Genomic DNA, 22,226 nt, shown 5'->3' with positions numbered 1-22,226 from the left:
AATCAGATGATACAATAATAACAGTGCAAATTTGCTTGGAATGTAGCAGCCAGCTAAAAAAGTTAGGAGCCAGGAACGCGCCCCGTCCCACCGAGCGCTCGCGCGCAGAAGCGAACGCATACGTGAGTAGCACCCGCGTTAGACAACGGTGTTCAAACCACACATGTGAGGTATCGCCGCGATTGGTAGAGCGAGAGCAATAATTCTAGCCCTAGACCTCCTCTGCAACTCAAAAGATGCAACCTGTAGAATTTTTTAAACGTCGCCTATGGAGATTTTTAAGGGTAAATGTTTGTCGCCATTCCACGAGCTGGCGCAATTTTAAAGCGTGACATGTTGGGTATCAATTTATTCGGTGTAACATTATCTTTCACAACAAAAAAAACGAAATTGGGCTATCTTTACTGTTGTCTTATTTTTTTATAAAAAAAGTGTATTCTTTCCCAAAAAAGTGCGCTTGTAAGACCGCTGCGCAAATACGGTGTGACAGAAAGTATTGCAACGACCGCCACTTCATTTTCTAGGGTGTTTAGAATAAAATATATATCATGTTTGGGGGTTCTAAGGGAAGGAGATGGGCGGGCAATAAAAACAGGCAGGGAAGCTCCATTAGCATTGCTGGTTGTCTTGTCGTACCAGCGGCCACCACAAGAGGGCGCCAGATTCCAGAAAGAAGCCTAGGACTGCAGAAGGCCGCAAAGCCGCGGCCTCAATTACCGGCCGGCGCGGCCCGACGAGATCGCAAGGGGGGTGCGTGCACGAAGACATGGTACACCAGCTGTGCCGCGCCAAGTCGCTAATTCTAGTGGCTAATTATAGTCGAAATTGCGACCTGGCACCCGGGGGTTTGTCGAGCCCTGGTCTAAAAGACCTCCAAATACCTCCTTTACACTGCAAAGTATTCAGATCGCCGAAAACGCAGATTCTGAATACTGTATATTTGTTTTTAAATCTGGCGCCATTGACATCAGAGTAAACCGGGAAGTGACGTCGCTTCCGTGTTTACAGTCAGGAGACTGAAACAAAGCCGTTTACAGCTTCGTTCCAGTCTGTCACGAGGCGCCGGAAGAGGCGCATCGTGTGGATCGGGTCTCCTGGTGGGACGGGAGGCCCAGTCAGAGCGGTGGAGGCGGCAGAAGGGGGGGGGATGTCCCCTCTCGCTCCTCCGGGGGAACAACCAAGCGACTTTTAGCCACATCGGTTGTTATCCCTGACGGCCCGCTCTAAACAACGGTACCTGCAGCTACTGTGATCGGGCCCTTGCTGTCGTGGGGTCCCAGCGGGGTTGTTGGCCGCAGGGCTCTGAGCTGAGAGCGTCTCTTTCATACAGCCCTGCACCTCGGTCCAAACCATTTGGTGGAGGGGGGATTATGGTGTGGGGTTGTTGTTCAGGGGTTGAGCTTAGCCCCTTAATTCCAGTGAAGGGAACTCTTAAAGGGACACTAAAGGTTCCCATTTAAAAAAATAAAATAAATAACAAACATGTTATACTTGCCTCCACTGTGCAGTTTGTTTTGCACACAGTGGCCCCCCGATCCTGGTCTTCTGGCTTCCCTCTGTTGCTGTCTCGGCTCCTCCCCGCAAGAACTAACCCCCTTCATGGGAGCTCTCTCCCATGGGGGTTAGTTCTTGCGGGCGCGCTCCCGTGATACAGCCGTCGACTGTATCACTCGGCCCCGCCCCCCGGCGCGCCGTGTCATTGGATGCGATTGACAGCAGCGCGAGCCAATGACTGCGTTGCTATCAATATCCAATGACGAGCCGACTCGAGCTGGGGGAAATCGTCGCGGCAACGAGCCCACAGAGTTTCGGGGCTTAGGTAAGTAAAATGGGGGGGGGGCTGGGGGGGCCGTCATTGCCATTTATTTTTTCACCTTGGCCAATGAAAAAAAAAAAACCTTTATAACCCCTTTAAGGCGTCGGCATACCAAGACATTTTGGACAATTAAATGCTCCCAACTTTGTGGGAACAGTTTGGGGACGGCCCCTTTTCTGTTCCAACATGACTGCCCACCGGTGCACAAAGCAAGGTCCATAAAGACATGGATAAGCGAGTTTGGGGTTGAGGAACATGACTGGCCTGCACAGAGTCCTGGCCTCAACCCTATAGAACACCTTTGGGATGAATTAGAGCGGAGACTGCGAGCCAGGTCTATTGGGTTGAGATCAGGACTCTGTGCAGGCCAGTCAAGTTCCTCCACCCCAAAATCTCTCATCTATGTCTTTATGGACCTTGCTTTGTGCAGTCATGTTGGAACAGGAAGGGGCCGTCCCCAAATGGTTTCCACAAAGTTGAAAATTGTCCAAAATCTTTGGTATGCCGACGCCTTAAAGCGGATGTGCCACGGGGAAAAAATATTAAAAGCCAGCAGCTACAAATACTGCAGCTGCTGACTTTTAATATTAGGACACTTACCTGTCCTGGAGTCCAGCGCCGATCGCAGCAGAGGACGAGCGATCGCTCGTCTCTCTGCTGCTCCCCCCGCCATCCACGCTGAGGGAACCAGGAAGTGAAGCGCTGCGGCTTCACTGCCCGGTTCCCTACGGCGCATGCGCGAGTCGCGCTGCGCCCGCCGATTGGCTCACACGCTGTGTGCTGGGAGCCGAGTGTTCCCAGCACACAACGGGAAGTCAGAAAAACCCGTCTTTCACCCGTAGCGTGTGGCCGGAAGTGGGTGCAAATACCTGTCTTTAGACAGGTATCTGCACCCCCCTCCCCCCTGAAAGGTGTCAAATGTGACACCGGAGGGGGGGAGGGTTCCGATCAGCGGGACTCCACTTTAGGGTGGAGAACCGCTTTAAGAGTTCCCTTCACTGGAACTAAGAGGCCAAGCCCAATCCCTGAAAAACAACCCCCCCCCACGATAACCCCCCCCCCCTCCACCAAATGGTTTGAACCGCTGCAGGGCTGTATGAAAGAGATGCTCTCAGCTCAGAGCCCTGCGGCCAACAACCCCGCTGGGACTCCACAGCAGTGGCGGAACGCAAGGGCAACCTTTGTGACCCTGGTAAGTTTTGCCACTGTGTTTGGGTATAAAAATAGATATTTAAGTTTAAAAGTATATTAAAAAAATAAATAAAGCTCATCCAAAAACACTTAATCTTATAATGTATGACTGTAAGAAAACGTGGATTTTTGTTTTCTTAAACTGGTTGCTTTAGTGAAATGTTATTTTTTTTTTTTCCTTTTTTTTTTTTCTTTTAAATCACCGAAATCCTTAACCAGGTTTAATGGCACTCGGGTCTCCCAGAGATTGGCGCTGCCCTTTTCAAGCTCTAGACGCAGCATGCGGCGAGATTACACGTTTAATTTTGTTTGGGTTGCTCCCCTGCCCTTCCCCCCCTTCGCTGCTCTCTCTCTGGATACAGCCAATTATTTTTTGAACTTCGATCGGAAACCTCGGAGGGGGGCTTGGGGGGGCATACTTAGCGCTGTCTCTGTCCCACAAGTATCAGAAACGGCGCGGAGAAGCGGTAGCCGCTAATCTCACGCCGAGAAGATAGACATGCTTATTAATACAAATCGCTTTGTTTTTGTCTTTTTTTTTCTCTCTTCCAGGGCCATTATAAACCACTTTAATCCTAAGATCGAATCCTACGCCGCCGTGAATCACATCTCGCAATTAGCCGAGGAGCAGGTAAGGCCAAAACAAAGGAAAAAAAATTATAATAAAAAGAAATACGTAAATAAAAAAATACATTTTTTTTTTTTTTTTTTGCTTTTTATTCTTTTTTTAGACATATATTTTAATATGATTTCCAGTAATTATAATAAAAAGAAATACGTAAATACATTATTTTTTTTTTGCTCAATTTCAGGCATCTATTTTTAATATGATTTCCATTAATTATAATAAAAATAAATACATTTTATTTATTTATTTTTGCTTTTTGTTCGCTTAATTTCAGGCATATATTTTAATATGATTTCCAGTAATTATAATAAAAAGAAATATGTAAATAATTTTTTATTTATTTTTCCTTTTTATTCTTTTTGTTTGCTCAATTTTAGGCATATAATTTAATATGATTTCCAGTAATTATAATAAAAAGAAATACGTAAATCATTTTTTTTTTTCCTTTTTATTCTTTTTGTTTGCTCAATTTTAGGCACCTATTTTTAATATGATTTCCATTAATTATAATAAAAATAAATAGATTTTTTATTTTTTGCTTTTTGTTCGCTCAATTTCAGGCATATATTTTAATATGATTTCCAGTAATTAGAATAAAAAGAAATACGTAAATAATTTTTTATTTTTATTTTTATTTTTGTTTGCTCAATTTTAGGCATATATTTTTATTAATTATAATAAAACAAAAAAATACATTTTTTTTTTTTATTGCTTTTTGTTTGCTCAATTTCAGGCATATATTATGATTTCCATTAATTATAATAAAAAAAAAAAATACATTTTTATTTTTTTTATTCTTTTTGTTTGCTCAATTTCAGGCATATATTTTAATATGATTTCCTGTAATTGTAATAAAAAGAAATACATATTTTTTTTACTTTTTATTCTTTTTGTTTGCTCAATTTCAGGCATATATTTGAATATGATTCCTAGTAAAAGCTTTTAGTGGCAGCGCTAGTTGGCTGCGATCCCTGTGGGTATTGACAAAGATAAAAGCGCGCTCAGGCGGCGGCGGCGGCATAAGCATATTTATGAAGATTTTGCCTTTGTTAGCTACAGTGATCACAGAACTCGGTTGTTAGAGAAAAAACACCAGTAAATAAAAAAAAAATAATTACATTTTGGTTAATTTATATATATTTTTTTATTATTATTATTATTATTATTATTATTATTATTGATTATGATTATTACTTAATAGTAACAGAATAGTGTATGGATGGGCCTAGGTTCGTGTATGGATGGGCCTAGGTTCGTGTATGGATGGGCCTAGGTTCGTGTATGGATGGGCCTAGGTTCGTGTATGGACGGGCCTAGGTTCGTGTATGGACGGGCCTAGGTTCGTGTATGGACGGGCCTAGGTTCGTGTATGGACGGGCCTAGGTTCGTGTATGGACGGGCCTAGGGTCGTGTATGGACGGGCCTAGGTTCGTGTATGGACGGGCCTAGGTTCGTGTATGGACGGGCCTAGGTTCGTGTATGGACGGGCCTAGGTTCGTGTATGGACGGGCCTAGGTTCGTGTATGGACGGGCCTAGGTTCGTGTATGGACGGGCCTAGGTTCGTGTATGGACGGGCCTAGGTTCGTGTATGGACGGGCCTAGGTTCGTGCATGGACGGGCCTAGGGTCGTGCATGGACGGGCCTAGGGTCGTGCATGGGCGGGCCTAGGGTCGTGCATGGACAGGGTAGGGTAGGTATCTATGAGTATGCATGTTTTGTTTGTTTTTTTACAGGGCAGTGGAGAGTGGCCTGGGGGCCAGTTGTCACCCTGGATGACACACAAATTTGCTGGGGAAAAAAATCTTGGGTGTCAATTTGCCATCCCTCTCAAAGTACTGCCTGGGTCCAATGGACTGAGCTGGACAAATGGTAGGGCCAACCCTGCCTGCAGTGCAGCGAGAGGAAGAAAAGTAGAAGTGCAGTGCTGCACAAAAGTCACAACTGTGAGCAGTAAGGCAGTACTGCTAGCCCTCCTGCTCAGCAGGTGCCCAGGCTCCACTTTTGAACTGATGAGACCCGGGCCCCCACTTTTGAACTGATGAGACCCGGGCCCCCACTTTTGAACTGATGAGGCCGGGCCTCCCACTTTTGAACTGATGAGGCCGGGCCTCCCACTTTTGAACTGATGAGGCCGGGCCTCCCACTTTTGAACTGATGAGGCCGGGCCTCCCACTTTTGAACTGATGAGGCCCGGGCCCCCACTTTTGAACTGATGAGGCCGGGGCTCCCACTTTTGAACTGATGAGGCCGGGGCTCCCACTTTTGAACTGATGAGGCCGGGGCTCCCACTTTTGAACTGATGAGGCCGGGGCTCCCACTTTTGAACTGATGAGGCCGGGGCTCCCACTTTTGAACTGATGAGGCCGGGGCTCCCACTTTTGAACTGATGAGGCCGGGGCTCCCACTTTTGAACTGATGAGGCCGGGGCTCCCACTTTTGAACTGATGAGGCCGGGGCTCCCACTTTTGAACTGATGAGGCCGGGGCTCCCACTTTTGAACTGATGAGGCCGGGGCTCCCACTTTTGAACTGATGAGGCCGGGGCTCCCACTTTTGAACTGATGAGGCCGGGGCTCCCACTTTTGAACTGATGAGGCCGGGGCTCCCACTTTTGAACTGATGAGGCCGGGGCTCCCACTTTTGAACTGATGAGGCCGGGGCTCCCACTTTTGAACTGATGAGGCCGGGGCTCCCACTTTTGAACTGATGAGGCCGGGGCTCCCACTTTTGAACTGATGAGGCTGGGGCTCCCACTTTTGAACTGATGAGGCCCGGGCCCCCACTTTCGAACTGATGAGACCCGGGCCCCCACTTTCGAACTGATGAGACCCAGGCTCCACTTTTGAACTGATGAGGCCCGGGCCCCCACTTTTGAACTGATGAGACCTGGGCCCCACTTATTCTGATGGAACTCTGAAAGGCTTCCATAAAACCTTAACCCACCCCGAACGCGTCACACGGCACAGGTTGCATCACACGGCACAGGTCGCATCACACGGCACAGGTCGCTGCACAGGTCGCGTCACACGGCACAGGTCGCTTCACACGGCACAGGTCGCGTCACACGGCACAGGTCGCGGCACAGGTCGCGTCACACGGCACAGGTCGCGTCACACGGCACAGGTCGCGTCACACGACACAGGTCGCGTCACACGGCACAGGTCGCGGCACAGGTCGGCTGGTTTTGCTGTAGCTCTCTGTAGGACGAACCACCCATTAATCTTGGTCCCGGTTTAAGGATATAGCAGTGAATTATGTGAGGCACGTCTGAGTTATGGACACGCATAATATAAATATAATTAAAAACATGTAACAACAAGGTGGCAATTAAAAGGTGATACAAAACGGGAAAAGCAATGTTATTACCTGATCTATTAATCTTACCGAGCGTATTGTGATCTATATTTAGCCCCCGAGGAGGAAGCATTATCCGCCTAAGAATCCAATATCGCTTCTCACTCATTCAGTATATTAATCACGTCGGTTCCTTCTGTGTTACGGGTTATCCAAAGTGCTTGCAAGCCGTGGGAGTTGTTGTGTTGCAGTAAATGGGAACTTGTAGCAGGATTTCATATTAACCCATGTATTTCATATTATTTACGGGGGGTGGGGGTATGATTTGCTCCCCTGCAGATGGTGTAAGATTTGCCCACTTACAAAGAAATGAAGGGTCTATGGGCCAAATCCTCAAACGGGCTCAACTTAACTTTTCCGAGTTAAGTTACACTGCCGCAAATCTTCCAAGTTAGGTGCCGATCCTCAAAGCACTTACCTGGAAATTTTCGGCAGTGCAACTTAACTCCGTCCGGCGCAAGGCGTTCCTAATACAAATGGGCGATTCCCATTTAAATTAGGCGCGCTCCCGCGCCGGACGTACTGCGCATGCCCGTGACGTCATTTTTGCCGACGTGCATCGCGTGTTTTTACGATACGCCGAGTTTTGAGGATCGCGCCGGGTAAAAAAGTTGCGTCGGGGGAAAAAAAATTCAAAATAAAAAAAAAACGCGTCGCGAGGAAGAAGGGTCTACTTTTACAAGGTGTAAACAGTTTACACTTTGTAAAAGCAGCCCTAATTTTACACATGCAAACTAAAACTTACAGCGAAAAAACGAAGCTGAAAAGCTTTGTGGATCGCCGTAAGTCTTAATTTGCATACGCTAGGCGGCATTTCGACACGACACGAAATGCCCCCAGCCGCGGATGCGGTACTGCATCCTAAGATCCGACAGTGTAAGTCTCTTATAGATGTCGGATCTTCTGCCTATCTTTGGAAAACTGATTCTGTGGATCAGTTCCAAAGATAGGCACAGGGATACGCAGGCGGAACAGCAGATCCGCCTGCGTATCTCTTTTGAGGATTTGGCCCTATAATTCTTATCATTGGTGTATTTTATATGATGGAGACAGAAAATCAACCAAAAATCCAGAAAAAGCACACAATACAAATGTTATTGCACTTCAGTGAGTAAAATAAGCTGACTTAGTAGTTGGTGGAGAAACTCTTGTTGGGAAGCACAGAGGTCAGACGTTTCTTGTAGTTGGTGGAGGTTCCTTATTGGGAAGCACCGAGGTCAGACGTTTCTTGTAGTTGGTGGAGGTTCCTTGTTGGGAAGCACCGAGGTCAGACGTTTCTTGTAGTTGGTGGAGGTTCCTTGTTGGGAAGCACAGAGGTCAGGCGTTTCTTGTAGTTGGTGGAGGTTCCTTGTTGGGAAGCACAGAGGTCAGACGTTTCTTGTAGTTGGTGGAGGTTCCTTGTTGGGAAGCACAGAGGTCAGACGTTTCTTGTAGTTGGTGGAGAAACTTGTTGGGAAGCACAGAGGTCAGACGTTTCTTGTAGTTGGTGGAGGTTCCTTGTTGGGAAGCACCGAGGTCAGACGTTTCTTGTAGTTGGTGGAGGTTCCTTGTTGGGAAGCACAGAGGTCAGATGTTTCTTGTAGTTGGTGGAGGTTCCTTGTTGGGAAGCACCGAGGTCAGACGTTTCTTGTAGTTGGGGGAGGTTCCTTGTTGGGAAGCACCGAGGTCAGACGTTTCTTGTAGTTGGTGGAGGTTCCTTGTTGGGAAGCACCGAGGTCAGACGTTTCTTGTAGTTGGTGGAGGTTCCTTGTTGGGAAGCACCGAGGTCAGACGTTTCTTGTAGTTGGTGGAGGTTCCTTGTTGGGAAGCACAGAGGTCAGACGTTTCTTGTAGTTGGTGGAGGTTCCTTGTTGGGAAGCACCGAGGTCAGACGTTTCTTGTAGTTGGTGGAGGTTCCTTGTTGGGAAGCACCGAGGTCAGACGTTTCTTGTAGTTGGTGGAGGTTCCTTGTTGGGAAGCACAGAGGTCAGACGTTTCTTGTAGTTGGTGGAGGTTCCTTATTGGGAAGCACCGAGGTCAGACGTTTCTTGTAGTTGGTGGAGGTTCCTTGTTGGGAAGCACCGAGGTCAGACGTTTCTTGTAGTTGGTGGAGGTTCCTTGTTGGGAAGCACAGAGGTCAGGCGTTTCTTGTAGTTGGTGGAGGTTCCTTGTTGGGAAGCACAGAGGTCAGACGTTTCTTGTAGTTGGTGGAGGTTCCTTGTTGGGAAGCACAGAGGTCAGACGTTTCTTGTAGTTGGTGGAGAAACTTGTTGGGAAGCACAGAGGTCAGACGTTTCTTGTAGTTGGTGGAGGTTCCTTGTTGGGAAGCACCGAGGTCAGACGTTTCTTGTAGTTGGTGGAGGTTCCTTGTTGGGAAGCACAGAGGTCAGATGTTTCTTGTAGTTGGTGGAGGTTCCTTGTTGGGAAGCACCGAGGTCAGACGTTTCTTGTAGTTGGGGGAGGTTCCTTGTTGGGAAGCACCGAGGTCAGACGTTTCTTGTAGTTGGTGGAGGTTCCTTGTTGGGAAGCACCGAGGTCAGACGTTTCTTGTAGTTGGTGGAGGTTCCTTGTTGGGAAGCACCGAGGTCAGACGTTTCTTGTAGTTGGTGGAGGTTCCTTGTTGGGAAGCACCGAGGTCAGACGTTTCTTGTAGTTGGTGGAGGTTCCTTGTTGGGAAGCACAGAGGTCAGACGTTTCTTGTAGTTGGTGGAGGTTCCTTGTTGGGAAGCACAGAGGTCAGACGTTTCTTGTAGTTGGTGGAGGTTCCTTGTTGGGAAGCAGAGAGGTCAGACGTTTCTTGTAGTTGGTGGAGGTTCCTTGTTGGGAAGCACAGAGGTCAGACGTTTCTTGTAGTTGGTGGAGGTTCCTTGTTGGGAAGCACAGAGGTCAGACGTTTCTTGTAGTTGGTGGAGGTTCCTTGTTGGGAAGCAGAGAGGTCAGACGTTTCTTGTAGTTGGTGGAGGTTCCTTGTTGGGAAGCAGAGAGGTCAGACGTTTCTTGTAGTTGGTGGAGGTTCCTTGTTGGGAAGCACAGAGGTCAGACGTTTCTTGTAGTTGGTGGAGGTTCCTTGTTGGGAAGCACCGAGGTCAGACATTTCTTGTATTTGGTGGAGGTTCCTTGTTGACGTAGAACACGTTAACATGTTGACGTATAACACGTTACGCCGATGTAAGTGCAAATGTGCGCCGGCGTATGTGTGCGCCAGACCCACAAACCAACATGCGCCTAAATACAGGCTACACCCTGCCGACGTAGCTTACACACGCCGGCGTAGGGTGGGCGCACATATGGGCTGGGCGCATGGTGCTGCTCCCATTGATTAGCCATTCAAACATGTAAATGAGGGAAATACGCAGATTCACAAACGTGCGTGTGCCCGGCGCATGCTACGCTAGATGCGCGTAAGTTGTACGTCCGGCGTAAAGTTATTCCCCATAAATTAGGTGCAACCCGGCAACAGACATGCTCAGGTCTGCACCAGGGAACACAAGCCGGCGTATTGTGCGTTGGACGTGTGTCTGGCTGGGCGTACGTTGCGTTCACGGCGTACGCGGTGATCCTGCGTAGCTTAGGCAGTTGTGCCGGCGTGGTTGTGAGCAGGGGGGGTGCTGTGCATGCGTCCACGTCCTGGCGCATCCGCAGTTCGTGATACGTACCTGTCTGGCGCTCTGCCCATCATTTGCATGGGGTCACGCCTCATTTGCATGGGTTCACGCCCACTTCCACCTACGCCGGCGTGCGCCTTCGAAACCCACGCCACGCTGGCGCAGCGCTGGGAGCACTGGCTTGCTGAATGCAATGCTTGCCTCTCCGCGTCGTACGGTATTTGCTCTACGGCGGCGTAATGTGCGCCTTGCTCTCTGTGAATCTAGACCTTTGTGCCCAATTTGGACATTTTCACTTAAGGGTGTACTGACTTTTGTTGCCAGCGGTTTAGACAAGAATGGCTGTGTGTTGAGTTATTTTGAGGGGACGGCAAATTTACACCGTTATACAAGCTGTACACTCATAGCTGGATTCATGTAGATGAGCCTAACGTTAGGCAGGTGTAGCGTATCTCATCTACGCTATGCCACCGTAAGTTAGAGAGGCAAGTGCTGTATTCACAAAGAACTTGCGTCCTAAGTTACGGCGGCGTAGCGTAAATGTGCCGGCCTAAGCGCGCCTAATTCAAATTGTGAAGAGGTGGGCGTGTTTTATGCTAATGAATCGTGACTCGACGTGATTGACGTTTTGAACGAACGACGCATGCGCCGTCCGTGGACATATCCCAGTGCGCATGCTCCAAATTACGCCGCAAAGACTTATTGGTTTCGACGTGAACGTAAATTACGCCCAGCCCCATTCACGGACGACTTACGCAAACGACGTAAAAAAAAAAAAAATTTGACGCGGTTCCGACGTCCATACTTAACATTGGCTACGCCATCTTTTTGGTGGAATAACTTAAGGCCTGAAAACGCCTTACGGAAACGGCGTATCTTTACTGCGACGGGCAAGCGTACGTTCGTGAATAGGCGTATCTCGCTGATTTACGCGTTATAGGCGTAAATCGGCGTACACGCCCCTAGCTGCGGGCCTAAATAGACAGCTAAGATACGACGGCGCCTGCGGTCGTATCTTAGCTAGATTTAAGTGTATCTCAATTTGAGAATACACTTAAATTTACGACGGCGCAGATTCAGAGTTACGACGGCGTATCTCTCTCTGAATCTGGCTATCACTACACAACATTGTAGATACAAAGGGCCAGATCCTCAAAAGGGATACGCCGGCGTATCTACTGATACGCCGGCGTATCCCTGTTTCTATCTTTGGAACTGATCCACAGAATCAGCTTCCAAGAGATAGACAGAAGATCCGGCAGGTGTAATAGTTTTACACTGACGGATCTTAAGATGCAGTACCGCGACCGCCGCTGGGGGCATTCATCGTCGAAATTACGCGTCGGGTATGCTAATGAGGAGTTGCGTCGATCCTCAAAGCTTTTTCGCGTTCGCTACGTCGCCGCTACGTTAGTGTCCCGTCGCTTAGTTACACTTTTGTAAACCAGCCCTACTTTTACACAGCAGGCGTACTGCTGTGTAAAGTATGGCCGTCCTTCCCGCGTCAAATTTTTAAATTTTACGTCGATTGCGTAAGCCGTACGGGAATACGGAAATACGCTACGCGCCGCGCCGATCAAAAAATGACGTCGCGCAAAGCACGTCGGGAAATTTGCGTCACAAGCATGCACAGTACGTCCGGCGCGGGAGCGCGCCTAATTTAAATAGGACTCGCCCCATTAGATTAGGAACGCCTTGCGCCGGACGGATTTGAGTTACACCGTCGCAAATTTCCAGGTAAGTGTGTTGTGGATCGATACCTAACTTAGGAAATTTGCGGCAGTGTAACTTAAATCTGTTAAGTTACGTTGCGCTGCGGGGCTGTGGATCTGGCCCAAAGTGTAATTTCTTCAGTGTTGTCACATGAAAAGATAGAAGAAAAGATTTACAGAAATGTGAGGGGTGTACTTACTTTTGTGAGATGCTGTATATAATAAAGTATATAAATCCTGTATAATAATAATAATAAACCTCCAACATGCGGTCACAGAGAAGGTACAATGGGGACATTCAATTTCTGTGCCGCTCTCTTAAGAAATACGCTCTTTCCTTCCTTTCTTATTTTATAATTGCTCCGGGGTCAGCCTTGTCCTAGAATATCGCCGATCCATACGCCGCGAACCGCGATTGTTCCAGGAAGTGGAGACAGTTGGTAATTCGGCATGGAACGTTGGCCTGCAGAAAGCCCCTCCCCCCGGAGCACATAATGTCCTCTAATTATAATTGCCTCGCTCCCCCTCTTCATTACAGACAGGTGCATTGTCCTTCTGCTTTTGTGGCCGTGTGGTATTTTGCTTATTGGCATTTGAACCCGACAAGCTGTCGCCATTGTCTCTCTTCCGCAGGTAATACATTTTCACGCTCTCTTTAACGCGCATCAACATTTTTGGAGATTATTTGCGCTTTTTTTTTGCTGCAGTGATCGCCTTTGCTCATTATGGCCCCAGACCACGCAATTGTTCTGCCCGCCTTGCAGAATCTTCCCGGCGCCGGATTTCAGACGCCTTTGTCAGCGAGATTTTTTCATGTCACCTTAGTACTGTCTTTTGAGAACTGTCACTTCTGACTGGAACATATCATGCTTTTGTCCTGATGCAATGACATTGCGGGTACAACAATAGTACAGAGAGCTGTCATAGGTCATCCTATAGATGCTGGGTTGTATGCTTTTTTTTTTCCCCGTCAAAGCCGATTTTCCCCATCGCCGATTTTTCCCATCTTCAAAACCACTAAGCACTGAAGATCCGAATGTATTATTATAAGGTTTGTTTGTACGCAGTCAGAACAGTTGTTTAAGCACTTGCTTACTGGGCACATATACCCCCTTCGTGCCCAGGCGAAATTTCAGCTTCCGGCACTGCGGCGCTTTAACTGACAATTGCGCGGTCGTCCGACGTGGCTCCCAAACAAAATTGGCGTCCTTTTTTCCCCACAAATAGAGCTTTCTTTTGGTGGTATTTGATCACCTCTGCGATTTTTTTTTTTTGCGCAACAACTAAAACAAGACTGAAAATTTTGAAAAAAAAATACGTTTTTATTTTTTTCTGTAAATTTTAAAGTAAGTTTTCTCTTTCAATTACGGGCACTGATATGGCGGCACTGATGGGCACCGATGACATGGCACTGAGAGACATCAATGAGGTAGTACTGACGGGCACAGATAAGGTGGCACTGATTGGCGGCGCTGGTATTCGGCACTGATGGGCACACATGGGCGGCACTGATGAGCACACATGGGCGGCACTGATGGGCACACATGGGCGGCACTGATGGGCACTCATAGGCGGCACAGATGGGCACACATGGGGGGCACTTATGGGTGGCACTGATGGATACTTATGGGTGGCACAGATGGGCACTGATAGGTGGGCACTGGGCATGGATGGGCACCGTGGGGTGGCACTGAAGGACACTGTGGGGTGGCACTGATGGCCACTGTGGGGTGGCACTGATTTGCCTATGTTGCCAGTCAGTGCCCATTTGTGGGCACTGATTGGCATCTTTTTTTTTTAATGTTTTTTTTTTTTCTGGACTTTTTTTTTTTTTTTGGGGGGGGGCTGTTTTTTACAGTTTGCCTTTCCAGGGTGGGCTTCCCTGGTGGTCCAGTGTGGCGATCCGTGGGGGGGCTGCGCTGATAAACAATCAGCGCGAACCCCCCCTGTCAGGAGAGCCGCCGATCGGCTCTACTCTACTCGCGTCTGTCAGACGCGAGTGAGGAAGAGCCGTCAACGGCTCTTCCTGTTTACATCGTGATCAGCCGTGGTTGGACACGGCCGAGATCGGTGTTGCGGGGTGTCAGATTGACACCCCGCAACAACGATCGCCGCGATGCGTGCCCCCCCGGGGGCGCGCAGCGGCTCAGAATCCTGAGGACGTCATATGACGTCCAGTCAGGATTCTACAACCACTTTGCCGACGTCAATATGTCATTGGCGGGCGGCAAGTGGTTAACCACTTGCTTACTGGGCACATATACCCCCTTCGTGCCCAGGCGAAATTTCAGCTTCCGGCACTGCGTCGCTTTAACTGACAATTGCGCGGTCGTGCGACGTGGCTCCCAAACAAAATAGGCGTCCTTTTTTCCCCACAAATAGAGCTTTCTTTTGGTGGTATTTGATCACCTCCTGCGGTTTTTAGTTTTTGCGCTATAAACAAAAATAGAGCGACAATTTTGAAAAAAATGTAATATTTTTTACTTTTTGCTCTAATAAATATCCCCCAAAAAGATATAAAAAAAAAAATTTTTTTCCTCGGTTTAGGCCGATATGTATTCTTCTACCTATTTTTGGTAAAAAAAAAACGCAATAAGCGTTTATCGATTGGTTTGCGCAAAATGTATAGCGTTTACAAAATAGGGGATAGTTTCATTGCATTTTTATTAATTTCTTTTTTTTTACTACTAATGGCGGCGATCAGCGATTTTTTTTTTTTTTTTTTTTTGTGACTGCATATTATGGCGGACACTTCGGACAATTTTGACACATTTTTGTAACACCAATTGATAAATTAAAAGTCAGGTTAATAGTAGGAGTTTCTACAAAATAGAGAAGCGACAAGACTTTTGTCAGGGACTGTATACAACAGACATTTTATTGGTACATACAGTACAGAATTAAAAACTTTATAATTATAATGTGCAGGTGCAAAGGATCATCAAGCCTTCAAGTATAATTGAAAAAGTGGTCACTCAACATGGTATTAGAGTGACTATCCCGACATGTTTCGCCACACAGAGCTTCCTCAGGGGATGTTTTTTTTTATAAAAGAACAGAAGATACAAAGATGTCATGGATATGCAATAGTCTGGCAGCTTACCTGTTTCCATCTGTCCATTAGAGGCCTGACTGTGTTCTGGTTCCCTTCTTATCTCCTCTCCTTCCTGTATGGCCCCACCCAGGCCATCCCAGGAAGTCTATATTAACTGTTGCACTACAGGCCTGCAGTGCTGTTCAACAGTGTTGTTTGCTAGTTCCTGTCTGCAGTGTGCTACGATTACCTTCCTGTGTACCGTTTTTGTCTCGTCCCTGACTTCTCCTGTTTGCCTGTGCCCTTGACCTTTTGCCTGTCCCTCGGTTACCCTTGTCTGCCTGTTGCCCTGACCTTGGCTTTCCCATCACTATCGCTTGTCCTGCCTGCTGCTTACCCTCTCTATCTCTGCGGAGCGTGACCTAGGGGATCCCAGGGGTCGCGACCTGGATCCAGCTGCGGCGAAGGTCGTCCTCACCACTAGAGGCTCTGGTGAACACAAAGCTGGGTCTTGGACGCTGCGCCCTGGGCGATCTTGGGCTCACGCTTCCTCTCTGATCACAGCAGTCGGCTATAGGGTTCACTACCCTGTGGTGCATCCCTGACCCCCACGGGGTACACTTGTCACCTGGCCACAGGTGACCTGACAAAAGACGTAGCACTGCATAGAACAAAACATAAATTAGAAACATGACGTTTACTTTTTTTTTTTATATATATATATATAAACAACAGAATAAATTGACACGATCGGTTTCCTAGCGGGTTTCTTACATTTAATCCTAACGTAAACCCCCAAATTGGATGTTTTGCTCCATGTTTCGGCTCGGTCTTGTGTTCATAAACAAGCCCTCGCGTCTCTCATACCTTCCCGTATCCTTGTATCTCCTGCCGACAATTTTCTGCTGGCAAAGCTTCAAAAAACAAAATGTTAAAGTAGCAGAAAGATGCAGATTTTTTTAAATCCTTTTGTGCCAAACAGAATGAACTCTCTGCCTCTCATTGTTGAGGGAAATTGCAAAATCTGCGAATTGCGCTCCTCATCCATCTACATAAACCCAGGGAACCGGAGGACGGATCAGTAAATATTTAGTACACCCTTCAAATATGGATTAGACTTTCATTTCCTTTTTAACAAAAAAAGAGTCTTGCAGCCAAATTGTTGATTGCTCAGCAGTGCTCGTGTCTGGAGCCAGATATAAAAAAAAAAAACAATAAAGATGTGCACATTTATAAATGGCGGATGTTCTACAGATCCAAGGCAATACGCATGTTAACCACTTAAGACCCGGACCATTATGCAGGTTAAGGACCAGGCCCCTTTTCGCGATCCGGCACTGCGTCGCCCATGCCATCACAAGGCATGTTGTTCATCCTTTGTGATAGCAATAAAGTTGATAAAAAAAAAAAAAATTAAGTGGTTTGGTTTACATATATTTTAACCACTTAAGCCCCGGACCAATATGCAGGTTAAGGACCAGGCCAGTTTTTGCGATTCGGCACTGCGTCGCTTTAACAGACAATTGCGCGCTCGTGCGACGTGGCTCCCAAACAAAATCGACGTCCTTTTTTTCCCACAAATAGATCTTTCTTTTGGTGGTATTTGATCACCTCTGCGGCTTTTATTTTTTTTGCGCTATAAACAAAAATAGAGCGACAATTTTGAAAAAAATGCAATATTTTTTTACTTTTTGCTATAATAAATATCCCCCCAAAATATATAAAAAAACGTTTTTTCCTCAGTTTAGGCCGATACGTAGTCTACATATTTTTGGTAAAAAAAAATCGCAATAAGCGTTTGATTGCGCAAAATTGATAGTGTTTACAAAATAGGGGATAGTTTTATTGCATTTTTATTAATTTTTTTTTACTACTAATGGCGGCGATCAGCGATTTTTTTCGTGACTGCGACATTATGGCGGACACTTAGGACAATTTTGACACATTTTTGGCACCATTGTCATTTTCACAGCAAAAAGTGCTATACAAATGCACTGATTACTGTGAAAATGACAATAGGAGTTAACCCCATCAGCGCCCCCTAGTGGTTATGTGTGACCTCTTCTGTGTTTCTAACTGTAGGGGGGTGTGGCTGTAGGTGTGACGTCATCGATTGTGATTCCCTATAAAAAGGAACACACGATCGATGACAGCGCCACAGTGAAGAACGGGGAAGCTGTGTTTACACACGGCTCTCCCCGTTTTTCAGCTCCGGGGACCGATCGCGGGACTACAGCGGCGATCGGGTCCGCGAGTCCTGCGGCTGCGGTCACGGAGCTTCAGACGGGTCGCAGGCATTATACAATCACGTACATAATAATTTTTTCTTACTACTACGCGATCAGCGATTTTTTTCGTGACTGCGACATTATGGCGGACACTTCGGACAATTTTGACACATTTTTGGGACCATTGTCAATTTTACAGCAAAAAGTGCTATAAAAATGCACTGATTACTGTGAAAATGACAATTGCCGTTTAGGAGTTAACCACTAGGGGGCAATGTAGGGGTTAAGTGTGACCTCATATGTGTTTCTAACTGTAGGAGGGCGGGGCTGGATGTATGACAGCATTGATCGTCTTTCCCTATAGCAGGGAACAGACGATCACTGACACTGCCACAGTGTTTACACTCACCTCTCCCCGTTCTTCAGCTCCGGGGACCGATCGCGGAACACCGGCGGCGTTCCGGTCACGCGGGCGCGGTCACGGAGCTTCTGACCGGGTTCCCACGACTGGGCTTAAAGAGACACGTACAGGTACGTGATTGTGCCCAGCCGTGCCATTCTCCCCTCCTCCTCTCCTCTCCCCTCCCCTCCTCCTCTCCTCTCCCCTCCCCTCCTCCTCTCCCCTCCCCTCCCCCTCCCTCCTCCTCTCCCCTCCCCTCCCCCTCTCCCCTCCCCTCCCCTCCCCTCCTCCTCTCCTCTCCTCTCCCCTCCCCCTCTCCTCTCCCCTCCCCTCCCCCTCTCCCCTCCCCTCCCCCTCTCCCCTCCTCTCCCCTCCCCCTCTCCCCTCCCCCTCTCCCCTCCCCTCCCCCTCTCCCCTCCCCTCCCCTCCTCCTCTCCTCTCCCCTTCCCTCCCCTCCTCCCCTATCCTTTCTTCTCCCAGCCTCTCCCCTCCTCTCCTCTCACACCCAAGTGTTAAGTAATGACAAAATCTTGTCAAATCCGTCCCATAGTGGAGATGTAAGAATTGCGCTGAGCTGTGCGGTTACATTGATCCCCCCCCACATCGAATGTTTCCGATCTCTCTGCCGTTCTCATAGACGATCCTGTGTGTCTCCTTCCTCCTCCTCCTCTTCGCTGTATATTTTTCCTCTGGCAAATCTTCAAACCAAAAAAAATACAAAACCAGCCGACCCGTTTGGATTTCAAATCCTTTTGTGCCGAACAGAATGCAGCGAACGCGTCTCATTGTTGCGGGGAAATTGCAGAATCACGCGAATCGCGCTCCTCGATCCCTCCTGCATGAACCCAGGGAGCCAAACAAAAAAAAACACACAGATCCGTAAATATTTAGTAAACCTTTTAGATACGGATTAGAGACTTTTCATTTCCGCTGACAAAAAAAAATGTCGCTTTGAATTGTTGATTGTTCAGCGACGTTTTACAAATGGCGGATGTTCTACGGATCCGAGATACGCCGGTCATAAGGGAAAATGTGGCGATTGCATATTTTCTAAACGGTCACTTCACGCCAATGTTGGCCACGAGTTCTGCTCCCGTTCAGACGTTTTTCTGCCGTCGTGCATTTTTTTTATCCCCCCCGAATAGATCCGATGATAGAACAATCAATACTCAACGCCGGCCATTGATGGATCGAAATTTGTCCATTTTCAGCCGGGACCGCCCCGGTTTTCAATCAATGTATGGGAACTGTGCTTGTCCTGCAGTCAATCTATCGATCGGCTTCTACACAACCAGCCCTGTTGGGTTTTCCCTGTTTGATCGGAGCGGCAGGCTATAGACTGCAGCACTGATCAGTGTGTTCTGGAAAATCTCCCCGCTTTCTGAATACAGTGCGTCCGGAAAGAATTCATTTTTTTTTTTTTTAACTTAAAATTCTACAAACAATCCCCCATAATGACAACGTGAGAGTTTGTTTGAAATCTTTGCAAAATTGTTAAAAAAAAAGGAAAAAAATGCCATGTGCATAGGTATCGCAGGCTCCTCCCATGTACAGAAGTATCACAGGCTCCTCCCATGTACAGAAGTATCACAGGCTCCTCCCATGTACAGAAGTATCACAGGCTCCTCCCATGTACAGAAGTATCACAGGCTCCTCCCATGTACAGAAGTATCACAGGCTCCTCCCGTGTACAGAAGTATCACAGGCTCCTCCCATGTACACAAGCATCACAGGCTCCTCCCGCGTACAGAAGTATCACAGGCTCCTCCCGCGTACAGAAGTATCTCAGGCTCCTCCCATGTACAGAAGTATCTCAGGCTCCTCCCATGTACAGAAGTATCTCAGGCTCCTCCCATGTACAGAAGTATCTCAGGCTCCTCCCGCGTACAGAAGTATCTCAGGCTCCTCCCGCGTACAGAAGTATCACAGGCTCCTCCCATGTACAGAAGTATCTCAGGCTCCTCCCGCGTACACAAGTATCTCAGGCTCCTCCCGCGTACACAAGTATCTCAGGCTCGTCCCGCGTACAGAAGTATCACAGGCTCGTCCCGCGTACAGAAGTATCACAGGCTCGTCCCGCGTACAGAAGTATCACAGGCTCGTCCCGCGTACAGAAGTATCACAGGCTCGTCCCGCGTACAGAAGTATCACAGGCTCGTCCCGCGTACAGAAGTATCACAGGCTCCTCCCGCGTACAGAAGTATCTCAGGCTCCTCCCATGTACAGAAGTATCTCAGGCTCCTCCCATGTATAGAAGTATCTCAGGCTCCTCCCATGTACAGAAGTATCTCAGGCTCCTCCCGCGTACAGAAGTATCACAGGCTCCTCCCGCGTACAGAAGTATCTCAGGCTCCTCCCGCGTACAGAAGTATCTCAGGCTCCTCCCATGTACAGAAGTATCTCAGGCTCCTCCCATGTACAGAAGTATCTCAGGCTCCTCCCATGTACAGAAGTATCTCAGGCTCCTCCCGCGTACAGAAGTATCTCAGGCTCCTCCCGCGTACAGAAGTATCACAGGCTCCTCCCATGTACAGAAGTATCTCAGGCTCCTCCCATGTACAGAAGTATCTCAGGCTCCTCCCATGTACAGAAGTATCTCAGGCTCCTCCCGCGTACAGAAGTATCTCAGGCTCCTCCCGCGTACAGAAGTATCACAGGCTCCTCCCATGTACAGAAGTATCTCAGGCTCCTCCCGCGTACACAAGTATCTCAGGCTCGTCCCGCGTACAGAAGTATCACAGGCTCGTCCCGCGTACAGAAGTATCACAGGCTCGTCCCGCGTACAGAAGTATCACAGGCTCGTCCCGCGTACAGAAGTATCACAGGCTCGTCCCGCGTACAGAAGTATCACAGGCTCCTCCCGCGTACAGAAGTATCTCAGGCTCCTCCCATGTACAGAAGTATCTCAGGCTCCTCCCATGTACAGAAGTATCTCAGGCTCCTCCCATGTACAGAAGTATCTCAGGCTCCTCCCATGTACAGAAGTATCTCAGGCTCCTCCCGCGTACAGAAGTATCACAGGCTCCTCCCGCGTACAGAAGTATCTCAGGCTCCTCCCGTGTACACAAGTATCTCAGGCTCCTCCCGTGTACACAAGTATCTCAGGCTCCTCCCGCGTACACAAGTATCTCAGGCTCCTCCCGCGTACACAAGTATCTCAGGCTCCTCCTGCATACACAAGTATCTCAGGCTCCTCCCGCGTACACAAGCATCACAGGCTCCTCCCGCGTACAGAAGTATCACGGGTTCCTGCCACAGATTTATTTATTTTATCAAAGAGAAGGCAGACAACGTGTAATGGCGCATGCGCCTAGGCTCAGTTCGCCAAGTCGGGTTGCGTTCGGATAAAGACTGCCGTTATCGGTCAGAGATCTGTTTGCCCACTGAAGAGTGCTTTAATCTTTTATCTTTCAGAGGAGGTCTAGGGCTAGAATTATTGCTCTCACTCTAACGATCGCGGCTATACCTCACATGTGTGGTTTGAATACCATTTACATATGCGGGCGCTACTCACGTATGCGTTCGCTTCTGTGCACGAGCTTGGCGGGACGGGGCGCGTTTCTGGCTCCTAAATTTTTTAGCTGGCTCCTAGATTCCAAGCAAATTTGTCAAACCCTCTTTCCAGCCCTTTGCTCATTAGAATGCAGATCGTCGCCTTTGCCTTGCCTGTTAGGAGGATCTGGAGAATAAAAGAAATAAGTTTCACGCCATAAAGCCCAGACTGGAACCGCTCCCCGGACTCCGCGTAACACAAGAGCGGGACTGACTAACGAGCAATCATGGTTTTGTAGCCGCGCGTTCCGTCTTTAAAAACCATTCATTTGCGTTTCGCCGGTTAGAAGCCGCTTTGAATTCATCCAGCGTCGTCGCAGAAATCCTTATTAGCAATCTGATTCCCTTCGTGTTTTGTTTTTTCTTCATTATCCGCGGAAATAAAGTAGACCGAGCCGCGGCCGTCTCCCAAACCTTTCATTTTTATTATTGATCCTTTTCTGCCTGAATGGCCACACCTCTTCCCCCCGATCGAAGATGTCACAGAGCTTAATGGGAATTGGATGTATGTATGTCTGAGTGGGCGGGTGTAGGTGGTTACACCAGGGGGGGGGGGGAGGAGGCAGCCATTTTGAAAAAGCCGTGAAATTGGCCAGTTAATTCAGTAGGAAATGATGACATCATCAAGTTCAAATTATTGAAACCATTGGCTAAGCATGACGGCCACAATTGACCCACTTAATCCTCTGGACCTCTTTATCCTTCTGCACAGCCTTCTTCCCTTTTA

The 22,226-nt window shown here is 48.0% G+C and overlaps 1 protein-coding gene across 1 annotated transcript in view; it reads left to right on the top strand.

The window, feature by feature from the left end:
* The window catches only part of ARMH3 (armadillo like helical domain containing 3), a gene marked incomplete in the record, with an annotated part of 166,030 nt that overhangs the window by 121,837 nt on the left and 21,967 nt on the right, over nt 1-22,226 (top strand). Inside the window, 1 exon segment of the mRNA XM_040361250.1 lies at nt 3,560-3,638. Coding sequence (XP_040217184.1) covers nt 3,560-3,638 — 79 coding nt within the window.

Source organism: Rana temporaria, chromosome 8 (assembly GCF_905171775.1).
Source record: "Rana temporaria chromosome 8, aRanTem1.1, whole genome shotgun sequence".
Lineage (NCBI taxonomy): Eukaryota > Metazoa > Chordata > Amphibia > Anura > Ranidae > Rana > Rana temporaria.
Note: the sequence above shows the minus strand (reverse complement) of the source record. Positions and strands in the feature narration are given on the sequence as shown.